Source organism: Panthera onca, chromosome A1, assembly GCF_046562875.1.
Source record: "Panthera onca isolate mPanOnc1 chromosome A1, mPanOnc1 haplotype 2, whole genome shotgun sequence".
Taxonomy (NCBI): domain Eukaryota; kingdom Metazoa; phylum Chordata; class Mammalia; order Carnivora; family Felidae; genus Panthera; species Panthera onca.
In genome coordinates this window covers 216,043,828-216,064,681 of record NC_138339.1, presented here as the reverse complement: position 1 = coordinate 216,064,681, position 20,854 = coordinate 216,043,828, and the positions used below count along the sequence as shown (strand labels likewise).

At 38.3% G+C, this 20,854-nt stretch overlaps 1 protein-coding gene across 1 annotated transcript in view; it reads right to left on the bottom strand.

The window, feature by feature from the left end:
* Window positions 1-9,004: 9,004 nt before the first annotated feature.
* LRRC63 (leucine rich repeat containing 63) overlaps window positions 9,005-20,854 on the bottom strand; it is a 43,761-nt gene continuing 31,911 nt past the window's right edge. Inside the window, exons 7-9 of the mRNA XM_060637168.3 lie at window positions 18,056-18,139; window positions 14,237-14,476; window positions 9,005-9,687 (exon numbers count right to left, since the gene is read on the bottom strand). Coding sequence (XP_060493151.3) covers window positions 9,468-9,687; window positions 14,237-14,476; window positions 18,056-18,139 — 544 coding nt within the window. The 3' untranslated portion in view covers window positions 9,005-9,467. The remainder of the gene's footprint in view (window positions 9,688-14,236; window positions 14,477-18,055; window positions 18,140-20,854) is intronic.

Below are 20,854 nucleotides of genomic sequence, written 5' to 3'. Positions count from 1 at the left end.
GCCTTGCAGGTAAATCAGTTTGCTTACCCTTGTCCCCAACCTAATGTATAAACCTAAGTGAAATCAGGTTCAAAAGGGAGTTAAGACCAGCTGAAGGGAAAAAGAAATGATCTAAAAGCATATTACTTTAGTAGAGGGAATATGACTCTCTCCTAATGTATTTTTGATTGTAGTGTATTACAAGCTGTATCTGTTAAGATTAAATTTGGCTGGAGATAACAGAAAAGCCCAAAATATCGATGGCTACAACAAGATAGAAATTGAGTTCTTTCCATGTACAAGGTAGGCATACCAGTCTGATATTGTGGCTTATGGTGTCACCAAGGACCTAGGCTCCTACCTTCTATTTTCGAGGTGACCTCATGGCCCAAAATGGCTACTGGAACTCCAGCCATCCTGTCTGCATTCCAGGCTAGAGACAAGGGGAGAGATTAAAGAGCAAAACGAGTCTTCTCTCAAATCAATCTGTTCCCTTTAACCAGCCCTCCTGGAGTCCTACCAACACTTTCACTTAGATTTCATTGCCATGAGGTAGTGACTGAATCTAGCTTCAAGGGAGCCTGGGAAACAAAGTACTTTATACTGGGAGACAATTGTGCCTAGTTAAAAATCAAGATTCTACTTCAAAGGAGGGAAAGGAAAAAGGAAATGTGAATAATCCGTCTTCTGTGCCACACAGGTAATACTAAAAAAACAATGGCTTTAAAATCCCTCCTTTCCTTCAGTATATGAAAGTGCTTTGCAAATTATAAAATATTTAGGCAATGTAATCTGCTTTACAATGGTATGTAAGGGGCTGAAGTGTTGTGAAGACAGCACATTATTTGATGAGAGATTCAGTGAGCAAATTAAGAGCATTTAAATCATACTGTCTTTTTCTCCTTATAAATAACTTGAAGATTGTGAGCAAATACCTGAATTATTTTTTAAATGAGAATATATAGTCTGACATCTTGTCTGAGGCTGACAATAGATCAGAATATTTAAAATTGTGAAGTCACTTATGCAGTATATTGTTAGAGTCACTTTCTGTTGCGTGGAGAATTTATTCAGTTGAATAAATGTAGAAAAAGTCCCTGCTGTGGGCCAGACACCATGCTAGAAAATAAGTTAAAAACCAACAAAAGGGAAAACAACCTCCGCTATTTGTAAGAAGAAAAAAAGGAACAATTTATGAGAATGCAAATTCCATGAAGACAGGAACTTTTGTCTCTTTCATTCACTGCTGTCATTGAAGTGTCCTACACAAGTGTCTGTCAAACAAAAAGAACTCAACAAATATTTGTTAATTGAATGAATGAACAAATAAATGAATTCATCCGGAAAAATACCTGCCACTTACTCTAAAAAAACCAAAAAACTATCTTGGAAAAGAAAACCGACTAATCAATTCAAAAGTGAGTATATGTCTGATTTTATACAATATATGTATTTCTGAGGAGCAGAATATTAAATCATATTTAGAGCTATTTTATTTAAAAAAATTTTTAATGTTTATTTATTTTTGAGAGGGAGCACAAGCAAGGGAGGGGCAGAGAGAGAGAGAGACACAGGATCTGAAGGAGGTTCTAGGCTCCAAACTGTCAGCACAGAGCCCGACGCGGACCCCGAACTTACAAATCGCGAGATCATGACCTGAGCCAAAGTTGGACACTCAACTGACTGAGCCACCCAGGCGCCCCTCGAGCTGACAATTTAAAGGTGTCATATGAAGATTGATTTTATAAAACAAAGATCCTTTTATAAAGAGAATAATCACCTTTGGTTTGTTTGACAGATCTAGATTTTTAACTTTTTTTTTTTTTTTAACATTTATTTATTTTTGAGACAGAGAGCATGAACAGGGGAGGGTCAGAGAAAGAGGGAGACACAGAATCTGAAACAGGCTCCAGGCCCTGAGCTGTCAGCACAGAGCTCGACGCGGGGCTCGAACCCACAGACCGTGAGATCATGACCTGAGCCGAAGTCGATGCTCAACCGACTGAGCCACCCAGGCGCCCCAGATCTAGATTTTTGAAATGTGACATTTGTATAAAGTCAACTCCACTTAGGTGTCCAGAAGAGAACAGAATACGAATTGAAACCAATATGCAGTTTTGAAGTATCACATCGTCTCTATAAAACTATTTTTTTCTATGACAAAGTGTTAGGCTTGGCAAATTGAGAGTGCAGTCAAGATTTTTCTCATGCTTCTTCCTCTCATGAAGTAGAAATCAAGGGAATCATTCCAGAGACTCCCCTTCTCCCTCATGCTCAACATCCTTTCTGCCAATTTTACATTCTAAATATTTCTAGAAAATTTTCCTCCCTATTACTACGGTCATGACTTGTTGCAATTCCCAGCACCTTCTCTGAGTTTTCCAATCTGTTCACACGGTGGATCGTGTTATTATTCTTCCATTAAAATCTTCAATGGCTCTTCAGCAGCTAATGACCCTTCTTCGTATGGAATGTGAGAGCCTTAAGACCCAGCCCTGTTTACTTCTCTGGCCTTAAGCCTTATCTCTGAAAAATCCTCTGCTGTGCAATTTACAACATTAACCCTGTTCATCTGGCTTAACAAATATGCCCTCCGGAAAACTTTCTTGAATCTCCATAATTGGTTCTGTGCTACTTCATTGTGGACACACCTCTGTCATAGAACATTCCACATGATACTTTATCCAAAGAGCCTATATTTCATGGCATGTAGTAGGTACTCAATAAATCACTGGCGAAACTTGAACTCACCTGGGGAAGAAGCGATCTCCAGGGAACACTAGCTTGAAAGTTTTACTCAAATAAGTTTAATGTGATCATTATTTATTTTCTTTATTCTGCTACAAAACAACAAATCTTCAGGGGTCCCCAGAGGTATGCAGCAGAAGGGCCCTTTGGCCTCCCGCACATATGTCCTCCCACAACCACTTTATTATCAAACGTGTAGCATTTCTTATTGGTGAAAAACAGGAATTCCTGACGTGTTAGGAAAGAGTGCCTCGGATGGTCAAAATGGGTTGGCGCTCTTGATTTGTGGAGTTATGGATTTCTGAGATTAATTGGATTTGGAACATTTGTATTGTTTGCTAGCCAAAAGAATCCTATTTAAAGATTAGAAGTGCTTAACTAAGCACAACTTGGAGAAAACAGAAAAAAGAATCAATTTTTGCCATTAATCTCTACATCTTCCCCCTCCCCTAAATATAATGAAAACAACAAATAAAAAAATATGAGAGATCCTCAACTGACCCTCAATCAATTGGAAATGTCCTTGTGTTGGTAATTTAAAAGTAGGAGAAATTGGAGAAACCCGTGTTTAAAATCCATTTAAAAAGACAAACCACAACGCCCTTGAAGGCAGCCATCGTGATATCGGAGAAGGGAGAATTGGGTGGGGTCCTGTAATGCTCGCCACTTGACCTCTGTTTTCCTTGACGTTATTGGAAGTAAGGACCCAGGGTCTGGGATTTTGGTAGGGATGGAGCATTAGTAGAGGAGACTGGATGGCCCAGTCACCTCTCTGGAACAGGACATTCCTTCTGCTTCCTAACAACCACCTCTGGGGCCTTAGGCCTTGACTCTGAGCCTGCAGGACGTGGAGGCCCTGGGTGGTACCATCTAGAATGCTCACTGCAGCTGTACCTGCCGGGGCTGGAGAATGCTCTGGGCTGCCTCAGTTGAGGGCTGGTGCTTCCCCATTTCCACCCTTGCAGTCTCTGGCAAGCAGTGACACTATGGAATCTCTTCAAATTGTCACTTGCAGTGCGTCGTTGGAAGGACAGTTTATGGGAGACAGATTATCAAGAGTACAGGCTCAGGATGCATGAATTCAGGTACGTGGAAGTAAAGAACTTCCTCGATGGGTTAAGGTCATGGTTATGGTTAAACAGGGATACCAGTAAGCGACTGCTGAGTCCCTGGAGCCCGGGAGATGTCACATACTTCTGTCTCCTTAGATTCCAAGCAGAAAATGACAATCTACAACAAAGGGGGCTTAGGAGGCTCTGCCCTCCCATCCCCAACCCCTGCCTTTGGCCACAGTCAGCTAAGCATGCTGATTCCATAGAGAGCTCTGATGGTGGCCAAGAGGACAAAGCGGAGAGCGACCAGAGCTGGCATCCAGTTTTTCGGAGCTGGGCAGAATATTCCTCGGAGCTCTATTGATCAAACTTTTGAGCTTAAAAATTCTGCTTTTTGAATAAGTGCATAAGCAATAATAGCCACGATTACTGCTCCCAATAAGATGCCAGCATTTTAACATAAACAATGTAGGTCATACAGAAGAAAATCTCCCAATGGCTGAATTGCTATCATTATCATTATTACTACATAAATGATGTCACAGAGTATATGTGCCTGGATGGGGAGACTCTATATGCGGATATCAGTTTTCTTCAGTTTCCAACAAAAATCCACAGTAGCTTATTTGGTAAAAGGGAGGGACATAATACACAACAATTTTAAAGATTTTAATAATTATTGTAGAAAAATAAAGGTATAAGGATAACTAAAAAGTATTGAGCAAAAAACAGCAATGAGTTGGAACTTGAGAAACCAGATATATTAATTAAGATGCAGTTTCAGTTAAAAGAATTAAAACCGTATGGTGTTGGCATCACAGAGAACAAGTTAGTGGACTAGAGTAGGAAAAAAAAAAAACCCAGACCTAATTATGTAGGAATTTAATGCATAGTAAAAGTGACATTTCAAGTTGGTAGGGTGAAGCTTTAGTTGCTATTGGATGGGGACCTAATTTTTCAGCATTCTAGAAAGATTTAAATTTGGAGCCACCCCTCATGTTCCATACTAAAGTAATTTTGAAATGAATCGAGATTAAAAGGTAAAATATACTACAGATGGATCTTTATGTAACTGGAAAGAAAGAAGGATTTGCTAAGCTTAGCAATAAAAGACAAAAACATAAGGGAATAAATTGATTTTGACCAGTATCTGCCCATTATCCCTAAACCCCGGCTCCTGGTAACCACTGTTTTACTCTCTACTCTGACCTTGACTTCTATAGATTCCACATATATGGGAGATCAGGCAGTATTTTTCTTTCCGTGTCTGGCTTATTTCACTATTCACTGACGTTATGTCGTAACTCCAGTTTCATCCATGATTTTGCAACCTAAAATTTAAAATCTTTATGTCAAAAAGTAAATACATAAATGAAATAAAATCTTCTTGTCAAAAAAAACCCCACTTTGAATAAAAATAAAAGGCTGGTTGTAAATGGGGGGAAGAAAACCCCTTTCATCATAAATGGCAGAAGGTAACATTCTCAACATATATAAACCATTACAAACCAGTAAGATGAACATATCAATAGAAGCATCAGAAAAAAGATGTAAAGGAAAAAATTAAGAAAGATGACAGAATCATGATTATTTAACATGGAACCCAAATTAACTTTATTAGTAATAAAAGAAAGTGAAATAATCATATGTATGTACTTTCTATCTAATTGGCAATGCATACAGTTAATTAATTAACTAAAATCAACGATATTGTGGGTTTGGGGAAAAGGGCAGCTCACAGACTGCTGGTGAAAAGCTAAACTGATAATGAGGATAACAATTTAATCATAAGAATAAAAAGCTTTAAATCTCTGCACAATGTTCATCTAGCAATTTAAATGTCGGAAATTTTTGTTACAATCAAACAAAAACAAGAATAGATTTTGGCAACTATTTATCTTTGGTTTTATTACATTTATGAAATCTATTGTTGTTTACAACAGATAAACACCAGAGATAGTTTATTCAACAAGAGAATATTAGATAAGCAAGTTGGGGCATTTCCATGGCAACTTACCAATATTGGATATAAACAACCTAGAAAAATGTTTGCAATATATGACTCAGGGAAGAAAGACAGAAAGAAAATGTCGGCATTACATGATCCCATTAAAATCCCATTAAAACATTTTTATGTTTATTAGAGTAATTCATAATTAAACTGAAATTCAAACACTCAGAAGTGGAAACAATCACGTAATAGAAAGTGAAAGACCGTAGTCCCAGCCCCAGGTTCCATTTCCCAGAGGGCACCATGAATCCTTTGTTTATCATCCAGACAGTTTCTCCCACCCCCTTCTACATGTACCCAGATGTGTGCTCACACACATACTTGTTGTTACAGGATGACTTTGGGATTACCTTGAGAATTTTTTTTTACGTTTATTTATTTATTTTGAGAGAGAGAGAAAGAGCGCGCGAGCTGGGGAGGGGCAGAGAGAAGGAGAGACAATCCCAAGCAGGCTCCACGCCATCAGTGCATGGGGCTCGAATGCATGAACCACGAGACCATGAACCACGAGACCATGAACTGAGATGAGATCAAGAGTCAGACATTTAACCATTTAACCCACTGCACCACCCAGGGACCCTGGGATTACCTTGAGTATTTTACAGACAGACTGTTTCCATGATCCTTAGTCCTCCTTTGTGTTTAAATTTAATTAAGCACTCCCTACCTCAGGAAGAAAAACAGGAAAAAATAGAGGTCCAAAGAAAGCAATGAAAGGAGGGAGGGAGAGTGAGAAGAAAAAATGAAAGTCAGGGCAAGTGAAGGAAAGGAAAGGGGGGAAAGGACCTACTTATTGAGATGTTTTGCACCAGGATAATGAACATCTAGAAAGAGAAACATTCGCCTGTCTCTGTTCTCTGCACTCTGGTGCTCATGGAGGTCTGGAGGTCCAGTGGCCTACACTGATCAATTTTTGAATGTTAAACTAGTCCTGGGATAATAACATTCCTAAATAATTTTTGTAGAATGAGATCTCGGGGATGACAGTGTATGGCTGAGATGAGAAGACAATAAAGCGCATTATGCCCAAACCTGCATCTTTATTTCTCTGACATCTTGGGGTGAGCCTTCTGACCTCTGGAGACCAGAGAATGTCCATGTTAGTGACCCTTAGAATCATCTGGAGAGAGAGTGATTATGAAGATTCCTGGAAACCATCCCCAGAGATTCTAATCTAGTAGGATTGGGGTGGATCTGGGATTCTGCATTTCCAAGAAGCTTACAGACGAAGTCAGTATTGCTGCTATAGAATGTGACCCCCAAAAATTCTTTTAAAAAGCTACTGGAATAAGGAAGTATCTTCTACATCCAGCTGCGTGCTTATACATGCTTAGAATTTCCCTGGAGGCAAAGACAAGAAGCTGGTAGCAATGTTTGCCTCTGAAGAGAATTGGAATCTGAAGGAAGTTGATTGGAAAGACTAACTTTTCGCTCTGACCCAAATCTTGTTCCAAATGGGTACAATATATTAGTATTACATATTTGAAAGTGAACAAAATAAATATATTCCGTATGCCTCCAATTAAATATAAATGCCCATACCTTTTGACCTAGCAACTTCACCTTTAGGGATTTATCTCGCAAACAGATTTAAACACGTGCAAATGACAATGTTATTCTTTGCAACGTTTTTTGTTTTTTTTTTTTCATAACAAGAGGTTGTAAAAAGTCTAGAGTTCATTTGTACTGAACTGGTAAAGAAAACTATATACATTTCTCAATGGAATAATAGGCAATCGTAAAAAATAATAGAAGGTAATAATGTACTGATACAGAACCACCTCTATGGCATAGTTAAGAGGAAAGGTCCAAAAAGGAGTATATATCTGTTAATACTGTATAAATAGTAGGGAAGAAATATATTTACTTACTAGCTTACATATACAATAAAACATCCTGGAAGAATACAAAAAGCTTGGTATCACTGATTGCCTCTGAGACGGCAGGGCATTGGCGTTAAAGAATTTTTAAGATCTACTCTTTGGTATCTTTTGAATTTTAAATTATGTGATTATATTACCTAATAAATATCTTGTTAAGAATACTTGATAATTATCTTTCCATGTCAGGAAAAACAGAGCTATCTAATTTTTTAAGTGGCTGAATGATATTACCTTGTTGGATTTACCATATTTAACCAACTCTCTACTGATAAAAACTTAAAATGTTTCCAAGTGATCACTATTATATATATTTGCACCCAAATGCGAGTATTCTTGAGCAATAACTTCTTATAACTATGATGAAAATATATGTGTATTTAATTTTGTTACAGCTATTTAAATATTTAGCGCACATTTTTGTTATTGCCATTTGTTGTAGTTTATGCATTTTTGAGAGAGAGAGAGCACACATGAGAGAGAGGGGGGGAGGGGGAGAGGGAGACAGAGAATCTGAAGTGGGCTGTGTGCTGACAGCAGAGAGCCCAATGGGGGGCTTGAACTCACAAACCGGGAGATCATGACCTCAGGAGGTCGGTCACTCAGCTGACTGAATCACTCCTGTACCCCCTTGTTGTTACTAAATGAAACACACACACCTGACATAATGTGAGTTTTCTGACATTCTCTAGAGATAAGATCCCTGTATAAATTTCAATCATGTGATTTCATCAAGTTTCATCATTAGCAATGACATTTTGGACTTCAATACACATAAAAATATGACGCATATGAAACAATTTTGTGCCATTCTGAAATTCAATTGTTTGTTATATCAAAATGCTCTTACCTTCCTGTTACCAAACACTAATTCTTAAAGAAGTAAGTTCTACTGTATGCATATGTTGCTTTGCAATGTAATTTTGTAAGTTTTACCTTATTTTCTTGCCAGGCTATCTTTGGGTTTCTCTTTCAATTTTTTTTTTTAATGTTTATTCATTTTTGAGAGAGAGAGCGAGAGCAGGGAAGGGGCAGAGAGAGAAAGGGAGACACAGAATCCGAAGCAGTCTCCAGGCTCCAAGCTGTCAGCACAGAGCCCGACGTGGGGCTCGAACCCACGAACCATGAGATCTGACCTGAGCTGAAGTCAGATGCTTAACCAACTGAGCCACCCAGGCACCCCAATTGCCAGGCTATCTTTGAAGGCCTGGTGAGTGCTAGCACTGGCCTATGGAATCCGGCTTTATGAGATGAAGGTCAGGATAACTGACAGATTGTACCAGTATTCTAAAAGCCTGGGTAATGAATTCAGACAACTAAATATAGGACTGGAATAAATCTTTTATTACTGAAAACAATCCACAATGGAGATGGTTGGCACTGGGCAGATTTCCACAAAAATTCACGAACAGAATTCACATAGAGAACTTGGGTACGTGACTTTGAACCCACAGGAGGCACAAATGCCACTGGTTGACTTTGAAATGCTATCTTATCACTTGGAATGGATGCCCAAAAAAGCCAGTTGTAAGATAAATTGTGTTTTTTTGCGAAGGATTCTGTCAGTTCTCATTTTACGCCCAACATGCAATAAAAGAAATTTTCTAGATCTTCATTGAAATCCAAAGACCTTTTACTAATCTTCCTAAAGTAATTATTCTGCAACAATTCCCTCACAATCACAAAGTTCCTTAAGGAGCTGGGGTTACAAAGAGGCGTCACAGAAGACAGAACCTGTACTCTCAAAGACAGGAATTACCATATACACAAACTTTAATGGCTTTTAAAGTGGGACTCCTAAATCATTGTATGACTTATCAACTCAGAATTTAGAGCTCTTCTTTTACTGGGATCATTCTTTAAAATAAAACTGCTTTCCTTTACTTTTCTGTAGCAGTAGGAGGAACAGACATGGTACAAAACAGGAAGCTGTGTTGCTCCAAAAATATCACAGGATCGGATGACTCGAAAACCTTCACCAAACTTGGGACCGTGACACCATTCACATCTAGACGGGCTGCGAATGAGGAAACATCATGTCAATACTTAGTAAATATCTACTAAGGAAAAGACATCTTGCCTGATGCTGTGCAAGACTCAAAGTAGTTTAAAATGGGGCCCTTATCGTTATTGACCTTAGCATCTAATTAAAGAGCTAAAACATACACAAGTAAAAATTAAATGCTAAAAAATAAATATGTGAATACAAAACAATCCTAGTTTTCTAAAACAAAAAATATAGATGCATAGCAAGAAAACACTCTAAGGATAGACACAGAGAGAAAACAGTACTTATTCTTGGTCAATGTGATCACAGGACATTTTAAATGTCTTTATAAAGTTTTTCCATAGTTTTCAAATTTTCTGTAAGAACTACGTATTATTTTTAGAATTCAAAATAAATATATTATTTTAAAAATAAAGGGACTACCATAACCTAGTATAGGACTAGTGTCTGCATGTATTTTTAGATGCTCACAAATCAGTTAAAAAAAAATAAAGACATCAACCGCTTATTCCATTTGCACGAACAGACTGTTCACAGAAGAAGAGACTTGAATGTCGAGAGCACATTGAGAAATGTAGCTTCTCAACCTCATTAGCCATCAGAGACTACAGATACCATTTCATAATCATCAGATGGGCACAATGGAAAAGTCTGCCAGTACAAAGTTTGGTGTGGATGAGAATCATCAGGGGCCACTCATACTTTCTTGGTGGTGTAGACATCGGTATGATTTACCAATTTTAAATTTAAAAAATAAAAAAAAATTGATATAAACATGGATACACGTTAAATTTTATGTACGTATAAAATCTCAAAAGAGTTAACAGAATGTCTTGGACAAATTTTTATGGCAATACATTTTGTTTTGCTTCATATTATGAATAGCATCATAATATTCCATAACATAGATACACCGTAATTTTATTTTACCACTTTTTTATTGATGCACATTTAGGCTGCAATTACCATCCCTATGCCTGACTTGTGTTCACATGTTACTATTTCTATAAGACGAATTCTGAAGACTTAAATTTCTCTTTCAAGGGGTAAGCAGGGTACTGTCAAAATGCCTCCCACAAAGCTTTGACCAACTTACAGTGCCACGAATGGTACATGATAATCCAGTTTGGGGCATCCAAAGCCAACATTTAGTGTCAATCTTCTTCATCTTGATTAAACGGGTACACAAAAAACCTATTGTTGCTATGCGATATCACAGTTCCTTGATTACCAATAAGATTTAACATTCTTCATGTTTATCAGCTATCAATGTATCATCACCCCTGAATTGCATGTTCCTATCACTTATACACTTTTTATTGGTTATATCTTTTCTTATGGATTTGTGGGAGACATACATATATGTTTCAACAGCTGTATGCATTGCAATATCTTCTTGATGGCTTGCCTCTTAGTTTTATAGGTGTCATGTTACATGGAAAGATTACACTTTTGTCAAATTTATGAAATTTGGCTTTACTGTTTATATTTTTCATTTTGCTCAAGGCATGTTTTCCTATCGTGAAGTTATACATATTAGTCTCCTATACTTGCTTGCGAAAGCTTTGAAGTTTTGTTTTTTGCATTTACATTATTAATCCAACTGGAACTGGTTTTGCATAGGATAGTGACATACACATAGCAGGAATCTAATGATACATTTTTTTCCCCCGGTAGGTGACCAAATATCTCAGTACCACTTATTGAAAAATGTCTCCTTTCCCTACTGATCCACAGTGCTATTTTGCCCGACATCAGGCTTTTCCACACGCACGAGAACGTAATTGGACTATGTATTCTCTTCCATTGGTTAATTTGTCTTTTGTTGCACGTAACACCAGCTTTATTACTCTCTCTGACTTTATAATAATTGTTCATATCTGACCAGATATAAACCAACGAAGCCTTTAATGTTAGTCTTCTTTTTCAGGCTTGTCTTGGCTATTTTGGAGTCTCTGTTTTTCCATACTGGATCTTATTATACCTGAATATGTATCTTTCTCATTTGATTCAAACTTCTTTATTTTTCTGTCATTTGATGTTTTCTCTCTGTAAATGCTTTGTACATATTTCACTTGATGTATTCCTAGGTACGTTACGTTTCTTTACAAAAAGTATCATTTAAATATTACATCTCTAATTGTTTTTGATATCTGGTTTTAGTTATAGCTTCTTTTCAACACCACACCATAGACATTGTTGTTATTATTTCATGGATTCTAGAGACCATGTTTGTTTATCCGCATATTTCCAATCTCTTTCCCTCCATTCCTCCTTACATCTCAGAGCTTGCTTCTGGAGTCGTTTTCCTCCTGATGCACACCCTTTGCAAGTTCCTTTAGTGACAATCTAGAGGAAGTCAATTCTCTGTTTTATTTTCTCTAAAATGACATTCTTTCTCCCTTGTTCTTGCAAGTTCGTTGTGCTGGGCAAAGTAGCATGTTTTCGGTCATCGTCCCACTGTTGCTAGCAGTTGACTTCTTATTCTAAGTGCCTTTTTTCCCCCCTCGCTGATTTTAAGTCTTTGCCTTCGTCTTTGGTGTCTATAAGGTGTGTTACTGCCCTCGTATAGAGCTTTCAGCATCCGAGGTCACATCTTTCATTACTTCTGAAAATACACAAAATTCTCTGGGACTCTACGTCTGTGTTAGAGTATGTATTAATATCTCTTTACCTCCTGTCTGCATAGACACAATAATCTCTTCAGATACCTCTGCGTGTCTGTATAGTTGTCTATTTAACCCATGCACCAAGTTAATTTCAACTGTTACACTTTTGGTTTCTAGAATTTCATTTCATTTAAAATTTCTTTTTCAGGGGCGCCTGGGTGGCTCAGCCAGTTAAGAATCCTACTTCAGCTCAGGTCATGATCTCATAGGTCATGAGTTCAAGCCTCTCATTGGGCTCTGTGCTGACAGCTCGGAGCCTGGAGCCTGCTTCAGATTCTGTGTCTCCCTCTCTCTCTGCCCCTCCCCTGCTCACACTCTGGCTCTCTCTCTCCCAAAAATAAATAAACATTAAAAAATAAATAAATAGGGGCCCCTGGGTGGCTCAGTCAGTTGAGCAGTCGACTTCGGCTCAGGTCATGATCTCACGGTTCTGTTCATGAGTTTGAGCCCCACGTTGGGCGCTGTGTTGACAGCTCAGAGCCTGCAGCCTGCTTCAGATTCTGTGTCTCCCTCTCTCTCTCTACCCCTTGCCCACTCACACTCTGTCTCTGTCTCTGTCCCTCTCTCTCTCAAAAATAAACATTAAAAAATTTTCTTAATAAATGAAAATAAAATTTCTCTTTCATATGTGCCCACTCATATTCGATGGTCTTTTATTTCTTAACCATTTTTAAAATGAATATGTTTTATTACTTTAAACACTGAAAATAGGTATTTCATATTCTGTAAAGTTCATATTCTTGGATCCTTGGAGGTTTGTACCTGTTGACTGATTTTGCTGACTTTAACTCTTGATGGCTCATTTCCACACGTATTTGGACATTTCTTTCAATTGTCAGATGACGTTCAATTTAACTTAATTTTTTCAGAGTCTTCAAAGTCCAAATTGAGGATGTTTCTCTCAAAAACACTTGGTTAGCTAGAAAAAAGGTATTTACTGCCCAGGGACACGTAGCCCACTCTTGGGTACAGATTTGAGGAATGTCAGGTTCAGCTTCCCTACTTTGTGGTGAATTCAAATCTTTTTGTACCACATCTGTTACCACTCACTAGTTTGGTTTTATTTCTTTAGAAAACTTTGTATCTTTTGAGATATTTCTTAATTTTTCATGTGCGTTCAAATCTCATGAACACTGACATCTCAATGCATTAAAATGGAAAACTTTGGGTCCTGGTCCCATTTTACTGGTAGTTTAGAATCACCTTCTTCAATTTCTTTGATGATTACTAGTCTGTTTAGGCTTCCTGCCTTTTATTGAGTCTATATTGGTAATTTATATACTCCTGGGAAATTTTACTTAGGCATACAACAAATGTTTGTTAAATCAGTAATATACGCACTGATGAGTGTAACAACAGATTTATACCATCTGAAGGAAATAAGAGATAAGCTGAGTGGACCGCCAGTGGATGGGGTTTAAAAACCCTAGTCCTGAGATTAGGCAATGATTCTCACACTGGCCACGGATCACTGAGGAGAAGTTGCTCTAAATACGTCTGGTCTCTAGGAAGCTAGAGAATAAAGCATTTCTCTGCATAGTGTGCCTGGGACTAAAGAAGCCTTTTTTGGAAGAACCCACTTCTATGTCCTTAGTAATTCACAGGACCTATGACTACGGACTGTAGAGACATTGCCAGCTACCCCTCAGCAATGTGTAACTCCCACTGGAATTAAGTAGTGACTTGAGAATTTTAGCAAACGGGCTGAATTCAGACTACATCACATGCCTGAAGAGCCAGAAGGAGAAATTCGAAGAATTTTATGTATGCCCGAGGGTGTGGTGTGGTGTGTGTGTGTTGAAGGTAAAACTCTCACCTGGCCTCCGTTGACTACCATTTTAAAGGCTTAAAGGTGTATTCTTCCTAAAAGGGCTTCAGCATTTGCTCACCATTTTAGCAGCTCTTGAATTTCCACTGGGATCTCATCGTAATATTTGTCTAGATTACTTTTTAAGAAGAACAAGGAAGTAAGATGAGTCAGACACGGGGGGCTATTTAAAGAATTCTCTTTCCAAAGAGTAGGATGCGTGAAAGTGTTCTCAAACTGGAGTTTTTTCAGGTTAAGCTTCAAAATCGCAGGTGGAAAAGTAGTCAGATCAGTCCCGTTAACATTCAGATTTTCAAGTAATCTGAAAATAAAGGAAACCAAATTTAAAAGGTGTTTATGCAACTCATAATACTGAAATAAAATTACGTCCCAATGTTCCAGAAAATTAGCATCAAAGTTAGCAATAACATACAAGTGTTTAAGAACTTCTTTAGAATCAGAGAATTAAAAAGCAATTGAAACAGTATGTTATGCCAATAAGTGCGTTTGTGTGAATAGCAAGAGTTAAAGCATATGTTTTGGGTCTTTGCAACATGTCATTATGGAAAAAGAAATACTATAGCATAATGATACAAAGAAAGGACATATATTTGTTGAGCAATTGAACACCAGTACCTACTTTTTCATCCAAACCTCATCAAAACGGTGGAATTACCACGATCATATGTATCATGTGCTATGTTGCACACGGACTTTTCATCACCCGAGTCCCCCTGGTTTTTACTGTGTCCGTTGCTTCTGAAGCCCTGATTTCTTTGTTCAGAGAGAACGAACCTTACTGATTTTCTCATTTATACTGCTTGTCTCAATGGTGTGTTTTACAGCCACTCATCTCCTTTCAAATTAGTGCTGGAGACAGGCAGAAAAGTATCTGTTTATGAGGGTCACATAAACACAAATCAAAGGCTGGTCCAACTTGTCAAGTGTGCTGGGAGTGAAGAGGTTGAAATGACGACTTTTGAAGCGAGGGGCTGGGAGCTCTGGAGTCTGTGTCATGTGCTCATGTGCAGCCTCGTTTCTTGTCCACACAAACTCTTCAGTTCTGACTCCTGACAATACTAAAACATGATCGGGGCGCCTGGGTGGCTCAGCCAGTTGAGCATCTGACTCGATTTCAGCTCAGGCCATGATCTCACGGTTGGTGGGTTCGAGCCCCACATCCGGCTCCGCTGACACAACGGAGCCTGCTTGGGATTCTGTCTCCCTCTTTGCCCCTCCCCTGCTTGCTCTCTCTTTCTCTCTTTCAAAAATAAATAGATAAACATTTTTTAAAAATAGTATTAAAATAGTAAAGAAAAATGTTTGCTTGTGTTTGGGGGGAAAAGATAGCCATTCATTTTTTTTTTTTAACGTTTATTTATTTTTGAGACAGAGAGAGACAGAGCATGAATGGGGGAGGGGCAGAGAGAGAGGGAGACACAGAATCGGAAGCAGGCTCCAGGCTCTGAGCTGTCAGCACAGAGCCCGATGTGGGGCTCGAACTCACGGACCGCGAGATCATGACCTGAGCCGAAGTCGGACGCCTAACCGACCGAGCCACCCAGGCGCCCCAAGATAGCCATTAATAGACTGGGAAAGTACAGTAGGGTTTCAAAATTAATAAGGGAGAAAAAAAGAATAAGTAGCGTCTTGAAAAAATCACACACACATATACACACAGAAAGAAGGCAAATAGGAGAAGGAAGAAGGAAATAAATAGTAAATACAAAGTAAAATGGAAGGCAAAAATTTAAATATATCAGTCCTAACAAATGCGAACAGGTTGAATACTCCTGTTAAAATATAAAGATTGTTACATGGGATATAATGATTGGTACAAATATTAGAAAAGCAGAGACAAAATTATCTCACTTTACTGAGGATAAGACTATCCTCCTAGAAAGCCAAAGAAAATCCAGTAAAACTGAACCAGAATGAAGATAAATTGAGTTATATAACTTGATTTCAAATTCATGTAAAGAAGGACATAGCTTTTCTCTATTCTGTACTGGCAATAGTCAGCTAGAAATAAAAATTAGAGAAAATGTTACATTCATAATAGCAACACAATTATAGAATACTTAGAGGAAGTTAGTAATAAAGATAAAGGACTTATGTGAAATGAGTCATAAATTCTTTTTTTTTAATTTTTTTAATATTTATTTATTTTTGAGAGAGAGCAGGGGAGGGGCAGAGAGAGGGAGACACAGAATCTGAAGCAGGGTCCAGGCTCTGAGCAGTCAACACAGAGCCCGACATGGGGCTCAAACCCACAAACTGTGAGATCATGACCCAACCTGAAGTCAGATGCTTAACTGACTGAGCCACCCAGGTGCTCCCGGTCATAAATTCTTATAAAGGACATAAAACAAAATCTAAACAAATGAAACATTATGCTGTGTTTTAGGATGAAAAGATTTAGGGGCGCCTGGGTGGCGCAGTCGGCTAAGCATCCGACTTCAGCCAGGTCACGATCTCGTGGTCCGTGAGTTCGAGCCCCGCGTCAGGCTCTGGGCTGATGGCTCAGAGCCTGGAGCCTGTTTCCGATTCTGTGTCTCCCTCTCTCTCTGCCCCTCCCCCGTTCATGCTCTGTCTCTCTCTGTGCCAAAAAAAAAAAAAAAAAAAAAAAAAAAAAACGTTGAAAAAAAATTAAAAAAAAAAAAAGATTTAGTAACATCAGAAATATAAATTCTTCAGAATTTATATGTAAACTCAAGACAATTCCAATCGAAATTTCAATTTTGTGTTTATATTTTTTGGGGGTGGAGGGGCTTGGAATTATATTAAATGATCTTAAAGCTCATGATATAAAGAGAATAGGTTTTTTAAAAAATGTTTATTTATCCTGAGAGAGAGAGAGAGAGAGAGAGAGAGAGAGTAGGGGGGAGAGGCAGAGAGAGAGAGGGAGAAAAGAATCCCAAGCAGGTTCTGCCCTATACGTGCAGAGCCCAACTCGGGGCTCGATCCCATGAATCGCAAGATCATGACCCGAGCTGAAATCAAGAGTCAGACACTTAACCGACGGAGCCACCCAGACACCCCCTAAAGAGAATAGTTAAAAGATTATTATTGAAAAATAGTCTCCCTATTAATTGTTAAAAATTATTCTAGGGGCGCCTGGGTGGCTCAGTCGGTTAAGCGTCCGACTTCAGCTCAGGTCACGATCTCACGGTTGGTGGGTTCGAGTCGGCATTGGTCTCTGGGCTGACAGCTCAGAGCCTGAAGCCTGCTTTGAATTCTGTGTCTCCTTCTCTCTCTGCCCCTCCCCCATTCATGCTCTCTCTCTGTCTCAAAAATAAATAAACGTTAGAAAAAATTCTTAAAAAATAAAATAAAATAAAAATAAAAATTATTCTAAAGTCATAAGTAAAATAGGATGGCACTGACCTAGAAGGACATAGATGAACTTCAGAGACTTTTTAAAAATCAGTGTGAGAAAAAATCAGAGCTTGGTATTGTTAAGATTACACGATGTATGTGTATATCCTTACCCAAAATAAGTGAAGACTGATAAGAACACAGGTACACACACAGAAAAATGAACAAGGTTCTCTTGTCATTCTATTACGTAGCCATCAGGACAGCTTTTAAACGATCACTGAAAATGTTATGTCTTAAAATGTTATGTCTTAAAAATACCAATCATTTTTGAGGAGGGCACCTTTTGGGATGAGCACTGGGTGTTGTATGGAAACCAATTTGACAATAAATTTCATATATTAAAAAAATAAAAATAAAAATACCAGTCATTCAAATTCTGTTTTTGTAAACTTTATGCTTTCACATATTATGTTTTATGACCATTCAATATATGAACGAATTCAATTTTCTCCAACACAGTCATTACCAAATATACCCTTACAGGGCATATGACTGTGTGTACTTAGTACTTCCCAAATACCTGAGTTTCTGGATTTTGTTTGGGATAGAAGCAATACTATTGTAGGAGATATCAAGTTCCTCAAGATGGGCCAAAGAAAATAACCTTAAATAGAAAAAAGAAAATGAAATTAAAAATGACTACATGTTTGTCATTACTGGGCATGAATGAAGAATTAAATATTTGAGTAAAGAGGTAAAAGTATTAGAGAAGCTGTATTTTTCTAAGATCTTATAATTTATGGACTTCTTTTCATTATAGGCAGTGCAATTACAATCCAAGTTCCTCAAATAAACCATTTATCCTTTAAGACTGCCTTGAAATGTTTGGAGTGGATAAAGCTCCACGCAGAAAAAGCCACCTGAGAAATGTCTAGCACATTCGGATATATTATTTTCTTGGTTGCTGTATTAGTTTCCTAGGGCTGACATAACAAATGTCACAGCCAGGTGGCGTGGAGCAAGGGACATGTACACTCTCACAGTCCGGGAGGCCAGCGGTCCGAAATCAGGGTGTTAGTGGAGCCAGTTCTCTTTCGGAGGCTGTGAGGACCCTCCAGGTAGGCTTTGGGATGGAGAAGACAAGAACCAAGAAAGAAAGAGGCAAAAAAAAAAAAAAAAAAAAAAAAGGGAAAAGAAAGGAGACATTCTGGTGATGTCATTACCCCTTAAACAAACAATGAAAACATATTTCATGAACCAATGCTATCTCAAGGCTTTGGGGAAAAGAAGACACCTTTTGGGTTTTTGAAATGATTTATCATCTTTATTTTACAAGAAAACTAAATAGACCCATCGAAGGGCTTCCCGTGGTTACAAGACTTCAAACACTTAACCTGAGAGAGTTGATGACACCTTTACGTTGTATGATCAAGGGCATAACTCTAACTGTAGGGGGCCTAACGGCAAGGGCATAGCTAGGATGAGAACCCCGTTCTTTGTGCCTCCAGAGCCTAGACTTTCCTCTCTGCTTTTGCTTTACAACAGATGCCCTAAGCAGCTCAACACAAAATCGTAGCAACAAAAAATTGGGCCTCAGGGAATTTGTGCTGTGCTGTCAATCTTCCCCTAATACACATACAGAACCTGTTATCTAATAAAATATATACGGCTTTATTTTAGAAACACTAGTATTATTGAGAAATAGCTCCTTAAAACTTTTGACTATAACCAATGGTTAACCAATAGTCCAAACTAATTTGCTTAATCTCTAAATAGTGAATAATGTTGACCCTCTACTTACGAACAGGTTGTAGTTGCTTTAGGAATTTTTATATTCCTGGGTGCCTGGGTGGCCCAGTCAGTTAAGGGTAGGACTTGGGCTCAGGTCATGATCTCATGGATAGTGAGTTCAAGCCCCGCATCAGGCTCTGTGCTGACAGCTCAGATTCTGTGTCTCCCTCTCTGTCTGCTCCTCCCCTACATGTGCCCCCCTCCATCTTTCTCTCCCTCTCTCTCTGTCTCTAAATTAACATTAAAAAAAAGAATTTTTACATTTTGCTTATTTAAAATTTTTTTTTAATGTTTATTTACTTTTGAGAGACAGAGTGTGAGTGGGAGAGGGGCAGAGAGAGAGGGGGACACAGAATCTGAAACAGGCTCTAGGCTCTGAGCTGTGAGCACAGAGCCTGACGTGGGGCTCGAACTCACGCAAAACGGTGAGACTATGACCTGAGCTGAAGTCAGACGCTCAACCGACTGAGCCACCCAGGCGCCCCTACGTTTTGTTTAAATGACAGTTATGGTTATTAAAGCTTGTAATTCTAATTATAGATTATCCAATGTAAGTTTATATTTAGATGCATATATAGGTACATACACATACATATATGTGTCTTTATATGTACATAAATATATGCAGTTTGTGTGTGTGTGTATATGTGTGTGTGTGTATACATATGCAGGGTTATGTGTGTGTATATATATGTATATATGTACACACAGATTAGTGTACACACATATATTACTTAGCTCTGTTCACCGGGACTGTCTAGAAGCAATGTCATCACCATAGCAATGGGACATCCAGCACTCAGATCTCAGTTTTTTTTTTTTTAATTTTTTTTTTCAACGTTTTTTATTTATTTTTGGGACAGAGAGAGACAGAGCATGAACGGGGGAGGGGCAGAGAGAGAGGGAGACACAGAATCGGAAACAGGCTCCAGGCTCCGAGCCATCAGCCCAGAGCCTGACGCGGGGCTCGAACTCACGGACCGCGAGATCGTGACCTGGCTGAAGTCGGACGCTTAACCGACTGCGCCACCCAGGCGCCCCAGATCTCAGTTTTTAAACACCATCTTTCAATAAAAAAGAAACAGGGTTTCCCTAGAGAAATAGCTGCTTCTAGTATCAAGGCAGAGAAAATACAATTTATGTTACTGTTAAAAAATATAGATGATTTAAACAGAAATAAAATATACACAAGGCAGTATTCTTACTTTCTTAGTGTTTATGTTTTTATATATGTGTAATGTATGATGCGTATATACACATTTTTATACAGAAATGGTATAACTTCTATATGCTTTTTGTTCTTTTAAATGACTGAATAGTGATACAGTTTATGAATATAGAATTTGTCAGATTGTTAGTTATAAACAATGCTAGGTGAACAAGCTTATAAATGAATTTTGATGCGGTTCCTTAATTGCTGTGAGAATCTTTACAAAATGTTGTTCAACTATTTAAGAGCCCCTGTCCCTTTGCCCTTTACCCATGTTCAATTTGTTAAACTCTAACTTGAAGAAATATCTTGTTTTGCATTTGGTTACAGTTTTGGTTTAAAATTTTCATTAGGGGTTAAATAATTCCCTGTCCCTAT